Below are 9,345 nucleotides of genomic sequence, written 5' to 3' on the forward strand. Positions count from 1 at the left end.
ACAACTTACATCTCCAAAGTAATAAATCAACTTACATGTCCAAAGTAATAACTCAATTATAAAAGATCAAGTCAGCACTCTTAAATCAAACTTAGCTATACTGGAAATGCAAAAATATAGGAGAATAAAAGGCTTCACAAAAATATTTGAAATGCAACAAAGTCCACATAGGTGGAAAGCTTTACAAAAAGTGGGTCATAGCTATCGTTTGCTTTACAAAATGTATATACTTTACAAAAATATGTGTTTGATAATGTCTTCAAATTTGTTCTTTCCCACAATTCTTACGAACACCTCATCAATTTCCGAAAGGTCTTCATAACAAAACTTCAGGATAAACAATATTTGTAGTGGAATCTGGCTCATCATTAGAGAGGAGGATACTTATACGATCGAAAGATGTGCATCTGGATAAGGGAAATGTTTGAGGGCCACAATTTTGTGGCCACAATGGCTCAAAACTGCCAAAACAACGTCGTTTTGGGTGCAAAACATGCCAAAACGACGTCGTTTTGACAGTTTTGAGCCATTGTGGCCACAAAAATTGTGGCCCTCTAGCATTGTTGTCTGGATAATACCACATATAGTTGCCCATGACTAAAAACAGATGTACGCAAATCAACCCCAACAAATTTCACAGATTGTCCTTAAGATTTGTTAATAGTCAAAGCGTATGCCAATTGAATTGGAAATTGACGTCTTGTCATTCGGAAAGGTATTTCTGCAGAAGACGGAGTCAATGATATCCTTGGTATAAATGCCAAATTGCCAAACTTCTCTCCAGTTAAGATTCGAGCTTCAATTATGCGAGTGACGCACCTTGATGCCATCAATCTTGTGCCATTACACGGTCCATCTTTCGGTGCAATGTTTCTTAATAACATTATAGGACAACCCACTTTCAACTCTATCTTAAAAACTGGTAGGCCAGGAGGATCCAATGAATTTAAAAACTCATTAGGATATCTGTTTGAAATAGAAGGATCAATTTCATCATCTTCAGCCATCTTATCTGCAGCAAGATACGTATATATATTCCCTGGAAAAATATTGATAGCACTGACATCATCATTTCGTGCAGAAAGAATTGTACGCTCCGTTAAGAATGATGGAGTTGATGTATCTGCCACATCCAATTGTGGATAAACTGCTGAGAGTAATTCCTTTAGATCCTAGCATTTGTGTATTGTTGATGGAATTTTAATGATTTCTTGCGGATTGGTTCCAACCTAATAAATAAAATAAAATAAATTTAAAAAAATTATGTAATCAACGTATCCTCAAATGGTATAATCAAAGTTCGAATGAGTATTACCTCCGTCAATAATTTTGCAAAAATAGCATTTCCAAGGTTTGCATGATTCAAGCGCATATTCAAATCTAAAGATAAAACATGTAGATCCTTCCACAAAACAGAGTGTCTCAATGATGCATTCACAGTTTGCTCACGAACTCCTTTGGTTATAACTGGTAAGATTTGTCAAAAGTCTCTACCAAGAACAACAGTGATACCCCCAAATGGCTCTTCACAATCACAAATATCTCGAAGTGTGCGATCAACCACCTCAACACAATGTCTATGTTGCATAGGAACTTCATCTCAAATTATGAGTTTTGTTTCTCTAAACAATTCAGCCTGTAATGATTGCTTGCTAAACCCACAAATTGAATTTTCCAAGACATCCAATGGAATGGAAAATGTTGAATGTGCAGTGCGACCTCCTACTAATAGCAATGATGCAATTCGAGATGAAGCCACGGTAACAACAATATAGCCAAGGCTACGACATTTTAATGCAATCGTATTGTACAAAAATGTTTTCCCCGTTCCGGCACCGCCATTCAAAAAGAAAATACTCCCTTTACTTTCAAAGACTGAAGAAGTGATTGCGTTATAAGCAGTTCGTTGTCCATTATTGAGGCGATCAATAGTAATTTGCACATCTGTCTGTTGTGCCTCATTATGTAGTTGTTGATGTTCGAATATCAATCGGTTACCAACTGTTGCACTCCAATTTGCTGTAGCTTGTGGCATGGGCGGGAAGTCAATTAAACTCTTTCCTGATTCTTGAAGCATTTGATTCAAAAAATACAAACCATAATCTTCAATTTGAGCCTCAGTTGGGTTAGAAATGGCAAACAATGTACGAAGCTTATGTGCAAGATCATCATAGATATGCATTGAAAATTGATTCCATAACGCATGTGGTTGTAGTGGAAAACATTGGGTCATAATAATACAAAACAATCTCCTCAATTGATATCCGGTTTTCATAACTGCAACCTCTTTCAGGCACTGTATGCATTCTTCATCATCTTCTAAGAGTCCTCTTGCAACACATGCTGATTTAAACGTTTTATGCAAAACATTGTTAACTGTACGTAAACATTGAAACGATCTTGGCCCTTTGACAACAGTTAACAACAAACGCAGATAAAATCTTTCACCACAGTTAGGGCTAGCAAAGTACATTCTACCAATTGCATATCCATGTTCTCTTGGTTTCCATCTATGTTCTGACATGAGCCAAACAAAATGTTGTGGAAATTCTTGGTAAGTGAATTGGCATTCATTTTCATTGGAAGCACAATAATCAAAAAAACCAGTAAGAGTCGATTTTTGTTGCGTATGCCCTAGAAAGAATCATTTCCAATGAGTCATTAGGATTGAAAAGAACACGATGCATTCCAGGTAGATGAAGTGCCAAGCGAACAACTGTTGGCATCTCTGTATGCAAATGATGACCGAATATTCGCCAAGCAGCTTCTGGTGGTCCAATATACCTCGCATCAAGATATTGTTGGATCTCATTAATCAATCCCAAAACCATTGTTGCGCGATCATAACCCTTGTAAATATACTTATGTATATACTTAACACATCTCACTCCAGTACAAACTTCTACATTTATATGACAGTTGAACCGTTTAGAAAGATATGCATTGTATGGTACCATATCCCTATTACCAACATCCTATCCTCTCACAGTATATACTTGACCACTATTGCGACGACGATAGATTGGATATCCATCTTGGTCCATAGTTGTTGATTCTACAAAGGCTCGAGGGTATTTCTTAGTACATCTACCATTTTCCATACATGGTGCTTGGGGATTTCGAGCACCACATGGTCCATGTACCATGCAACACTTGACAGTTTCAAAAAGTGTAGGATCATCTTTTGGATCTAGAAATTCTCCACAAACTAATTTGTTGTAGCGACCCTAATTTTCTTAAGTCATTATTTATTATTATTATTATTATTATGATTATTATTATCTTATTTTATTTTTGGTTTTATTAATTGTGTGGTCACATGAGAATTTAATGTGAGTTTAATGAATTTAATGTGGTGATTAATTAATTTAATGTGTTATTTAATTATATATAATTAATCTAAATATTTAAATATTTATATTTGTTATATAAAGAAAAGAGGTGTATTTATATTTGTTATTTATATATATTACGGTATATTTATATTTATATTTATATATATTATAATTTGCTGTATGATATTATCTGATAGTTTATTAGGTGTTATGTATGAGATTTAGGTTTATATATATATGTTTATACAATATGGAAGTCAAATAGGGTTTAGGAGTTAAGGGTGGAAGAAAAAAAAAAAAAGGAGAACAAAGTTGTCTGCAGGGGCAAGCTCCACAGAGAGAGAGAGAGAGAGAGATTGATCATCAAAGAAGAAAAAAAAGAGTGTTGTGTGTGTGTGGCGTGAAAGTGAAGAAGAAGAAAAAGAGCAAAAAGAAAAAAATAGGTTATGGTTTTATTTTGGTGGCTCCATTAGTTTTTCAAATATTTCTTGGATCTTCAAAAATAATTGTGAGTACAAAACCCACTTTCTTTAATTTATGTTTAATTCGCTGTTTTACTTATTTATTTATTTTTATTTGTTTGATGTTAGTTTGTTTTTGTTTTACATAAAGATGATAGATTAATTTTAATTATTTTGATTAGTTGTGGATATAAGATTTAGGGTTTATAGATGATAGATTAATTTTTAATTATTTTGACTAGTAGTATATGTAAGTTTAGGGTTCTTAGATAAGTGATTGATTTTAATTACTTTGATTTGTTGTGTAGGTAAATTTTAAGGATTTTTAGATGATTAATTGATTGTAATAATTTTAATTAGTTAGGTATGTAAGGTTTAGGATTTTTAGATGATTGATTAATTTTAATTATGTTGATTAGACGTATATGTAAGGTTTAAGATTTTTAGATGATTAATTGATTGTAATAATTTTAATTAGTTGGGTATATAAGGTTTAGGATTTTTAGATGATTGATTAATTTTAATTATGTTGATTAGACGTATATGTAAGGTTTAAGATTTTTAGATGATTAATTGATTTTAATAATTTTAATTAGTTGGGTATGTAAGGTTTGGGATTTTTTTTAGATAATTGGTTAATTTTAATTATGTTGATTAGACGTATATGTAAGGTTTAGGATTTTTAGATGATTAATTGATTGTAATAATTTTAATTAGTTGGGTATGTAAGGTTTGGGATTTTTTTTAGATGATTGATTAATTTTAATTATGTTGATTAGACGTATATGTAAGGTTTAAGATTTTTAGATGATTAATTGATTTTAATAATTTTAATTAGTTGGGTATGTAAGGTTTGGGATTTTTTTTAGATAATTGGTTAATTTTAATTATGTTGATTAGACGTATATGTAAGGTTTAGGATTTTTAGATGATTAATTGATTGTAATAATTTTAATTAGTTTGGTAGGTAAGGTTTGGGATTTTTTTTTTTTTTGATGATTGATTAATTTTAATTATGTTGATTAGATGTATATGTAAGGTTTAGGATTTTTAGATGATTGATTAATTTTAATTATGTTGATTAGATGTATATGTAAGGTTTAAGATTTTAGATAATTAATTAATTGTAATTATTTTAATTAGTTGGATATGTAAGGTTTAGAATTTTTAAACGATTGACTAATTTTTAATTATTTACATTAGACGTGTATGTAAGGTTTAGAGTTTTTTTTTTGGATGGTTGATTGATTTTAATTATTTGCATTAGTTGGGTATACAAGGTTTAAGGTTTTATTTTGGGTGACTTTATTAATTCTTTGAGTGATTCTTTGATCTTCAAAAATAATTGTGAGCACAAAATCCACTTCCCTTGATTTATATTTAATTCTTTGTTTTTATTTATTTATTTGATATTAGTTTGATTTTGTATTCACACAAAGATGATAGATTGATTTTAATTATTTTGACAAGTGGTTTATGTAAAGTTTAAGGTTTATAGATGATTGATTGATTTTAATTATTTTGATTGGTTGTTTATGTAAGGTTTAGGATTTTTAGATGATTGATTGATTTTAATTATTTTGATTAGTTGCATGCAAGGTTTAGGGTTTTTTTTTATATGGATTGATTTTATAATTGTAATCACACTCATGATTATATAAAATTAAAATAAACTTAGAATCCATAGATATTGGTTAAAGGATGGATTGATTCGTTGTTTTTATTTATTTATTTTTATTTGATGTTGGATTGATTTTGTATTTGCATGTAAATGAAGGATTGATTTTACTTATTTGGATTAGTTGTGTATGCCATGTTTATGATTTTTGTATGGATTTATTTTATGGTTGTAATTACACTCATGGTCATATGAAATTAAAATTAATTATGAACCTATAGATAAATTCCTTATACTCCACCATGACTCCATGGATTGTTGTTTTATTTGAGTGATGGGGAGAAAGAGTGTATAAAAAAGTGAGGATTATGAGAGTTGTTTAATGCCTTATGCCCGGCATTGTTATATTTGTCTCATGATGTTGATGAGATGTTATTTATATTGTTGCCTCGTTCTCATGAGTAGACGAGTGCTTTGATTTACGCGCGTACGTATATGCTAACCATCCGGGGAGTGTGAGTCAAACTCGGGACGATATCCCCGTGCAAGTTTGGCTTCGGAGCGGTGTTAGGTATACGGGAGACACATGGGATATATGTGTAGGCCGGAAGGGGAGAGCCGAAGTGGTGGAGTTAAGGAACAAAGAATTTAATTATGAATTTATTAGTATAGTGTGAATGGTACTGATATGTACAAGATAAAAAATATATATATAATAGTAAACGATCTTGATAAATTATGAAATTTGAGCAGAAGCATGTATTTGTGATTTTGGACAACTTTTGTGTTGTACCTTTTTATTAAAAAGATCGATTAGAACTTATAATCGGATGACCTTGGCTATTGTCGGTTTGACTCACTCTGGTAATGCAGATTTTTATAGGTTGTTTTAACCACGAAACGAGTTCATTTTTATTGGTTTCGCGTAAACTGAAGTAAAACATTATTCTGCACACTTTTCATGTTTTGAACTTTTTCGGAAAAAAATCATCTTATGGCAGTTTTTGTTCATTTTCAGCTTCATATTTTTCGATTGAATTTCGTCTAGATTTTAGATCAAGCTTTTCTCATAACCTGTTCAGTTTCTGTTAAATTCGTTCACGTTGTCTTTTAGGAAATTTGATTCTGTACAACTTTCGTTCTTTGAGTTTTGATCAATTCGAATTATTTAAGTATGAAACGATGTAATTTTATATTTGTTTCAACAAGTTACTTATGGTTAAATTATACTAATTTTATTTGTTTTGCAGGATGGTGGGTCTTACTAACTTTTTATGCAGGGCTGACCCACCATATTTTTATTTCTATATTGTCTATTCTATAATCAATTTATATTTCGTTGTATACGGACAAGAAACTAAATGTCACCGTATCTCGAGAAACTACTCATTCGTCTCAGTACGGTTGGAACTACTTGTCTTGTTCCGTAACAAGAAATAATGTATTTTTTTGTTTGTGTCTGGTGGACACGTGGTGTCAATTCTTGTACGCATACCAGTATACCTGTATACTGACCCGTTTTGTCTCTTGACAACTCGGGTGCGTTCTGTTGGAGCGCAGCTGAGCTTCCTTTGCAGGATTAGTAGGGGCTTTGGTGGTGACAAGAAATAACCGTGATCGTAGGACCTGTCGTTTGGACTTCTTTTATTTTTCTTGAGCTTAGGGTTGATACTAATTTATGTAATCATTATTTTTTTTTAATGACCTTAGTATTTTGGAAAATTTGGCCATGGTTGTAACCTTACATTATTTAAGTTGTTTTGAAGTATTTATTGTTACTGTAACGTTGGATATATTAGATAGTTTATGAAATTATGGTGCATGGTATGATTGGTGTTTTGTTAATTACCTTATTGAGACTAGAATGTTTAGTTTTTTTTGTTTCACCCCTAGGATTTGGATGATGGAATATTAATTGGGGTTTAGTCCTAATTTAATATTTGATTGTCCAAATTTTGGGGCGTGACATTTGTCTACTTGAGCACATGTTCGAATTTTGTCTGGACTTTTAAGAAAGAGAAGCGCATGCATATGTGGTAGGCCTCGTTTTTGGAATTCAATTGTAAAAACATGTGCAACTTTATTACCGAACACTTTGTTTGTCTCTATCTCCTTCATCAAACACTTTCTTTTTAGCTCAAAAACATGGGCAATCAAATCCGGACGATCAATAGCTTTTTGGTGTGGTAATAATGCTGAAGTAATTTCTGGCCAATTGGGATTTGCAGTCATGGTGAGAAAAATATCTGGGTGCTGGTTGTATGGCGTGATAGCCATTGAATCTTGAAAGATTTCAAACATATGTCTAGGACTACCAGGAAATGAAGATGGCAAAATAAACCTTTGACCAATTTGATTAGGTCGCAAGTCATCTGGATCAATATCGCTTAAATCTTGGTAAAGTTTAGCCCGAATTTTTTTTTGATTAAGCTTGTAGTACGTCAACCGATTTTGCTCTGTTGCAGCCCAAGCATCAACCAAAAACTCTTGGAATAGTTTTCCACCTCTCAAAATTGTTGAATACTCTGTAGGTCGCTCAAACAAACGATAACTATAAAAATCCATTTGAGTAAGTCGATCAGTTGAAGGTCGATCATGTTTAACGTCCCACAATTTCAACTCAGGTTCCCATCCGAGCTCACCATACGGGAATAATAAAACATAATGCAATGGCAAATACGCTGGGTGACATTCATTAATTTGCATCAGTTCATTACTTCCCTGTAGATGTAAAACAACATCTCTCATTCCAGTAACCTCGGTTCCATCACCTGGTATTACAATTGCAATCTCATCAGCAGTTGGTAGGTTATACCGTCGTCGGTCTGTTGCTGAACTGTAGTGAAGATGAGCAGGTAGATTTTGTCCAGTGAAGGCTAATTGATTCAAAATTGCATGAGCCGGCCGAAATTTGTCTACAAATGCATTAACTTGGAACAAACTATCTTGAATAGTTTTGAGAACATCCCTTCGTAAATGAGGATTTCTATGATTTCGAACTTCTAAAGCTGAATCAGGATCATAAATGTACAACTGAGCATAAGTCGCATCTGACCTGGCTGTGGTAGAAATGATCCTGTTCGATGTCGCAATTCCCCATGGATAATAAATGGTTTAGGGCCGCTTCCCCTTAGTACTCTTGGATCCAATGTAGCACCAAGACTTGTAAAAGCATTAGCTACATTGTATACTCGAGTATAACGTCGAAACGATCTTGCTTGATCATCATCCCCATCATATAATGCTTGAAGCGGTGGAGGGGGTGTCATAAGCAGAGGTAGCCTAGTCTTTCCTTTTGAACAGCAAGTTCCAAATAGGGGAAGCTTTCGAGATGATTGTGCTAATTTTTCGTCCATCTAATGTAAGGCTGAACAGTAAGGACATAACACATCCATCTTGCCAAGAGAATGACGACATGAATTCATGTGTGATTGAGTATTAATCGCAGTACTTATAGTCATATCTTCTAATTCATCATTTGTACATAGATCCTCTTGAAGAAATGTCATTGTAGAATTAGGCCTACAAATATTTGTTGTGCATAAATTAAAATTTATACACATGTAAAAGTAAGAGTATTATTTAAAGAATTAAACATGTTTTACCAATTCCGAGCTAAAGATGTACTTTCCATAGAGAACGAACATGTGGATGCATGTGTAACCATTGTTCGTTTTTGTGCCAACGAAGTATCCGCAAGTGTCTTTGTACCCTGTTCTAGGAAAGCATGACTGCGACGACTCAGTGTTAACGAAGGAAAGTCTTTAACATATGCTCCTAATCTCTCTCGTTCTTGTTGCAAGCGTTGTCCCGATTGATATGCAGAGCATGCATTTTCATTTCTTTCATGTTTTCGTCGTGCACGTTGAGCTAATACAGCTCTTGATATAACATAACCATTGGGTCCCTAAAATATGAATATTAAATCATT

At 32.9% G+C, this 9,345-nt stretch overlaps 1 protein-coding gene across 1 annotated transcript; it reads right to left on the reverse strand.

Moving 5' to 3' along the window:
* Nucleotides 1–647: 647 nt before the first annotated feature.
* On the reverse strand, nt 648–8,770 carry LOC114258419 (uncharacterized). The gene is made up of 5 exons (XM_082880616.1): nt 8,470–8,770; nt 7,502–8,422; nt 1,663–2,061; nt 1,316–1,467; nt 648–1,172 (listed from the first exon to the last, which is right to left on the reverse strand). The coding sequence occupies exons 1-5, from the start codon at nt 8,768–8,770 to the stop codon at nt 648–650; spliced, it is 2,298 nt and encodes a 765-aa protein (XP_082736742.1).
* Between the last annotated feature and the right edge of the window lie 575 nt (nt 8,771–9,345).

The sequence above is a fragment of the Camellia sinensis genome, chromosome 7, assembly GCF_055761805.1.
Source record: "Camellia sinensis isolate YWXY chromosome 7, ASM5576180v1, whole genome shotgun sequence".
In the NCBI taxonomy this organism is placed as follows: domain Eukaryota; kingdom Viridiplantae; phylum Streptophyta; class Magnoliopsida; order Ericales; family Theaceae; genus Camellia; species Camellia sinensis.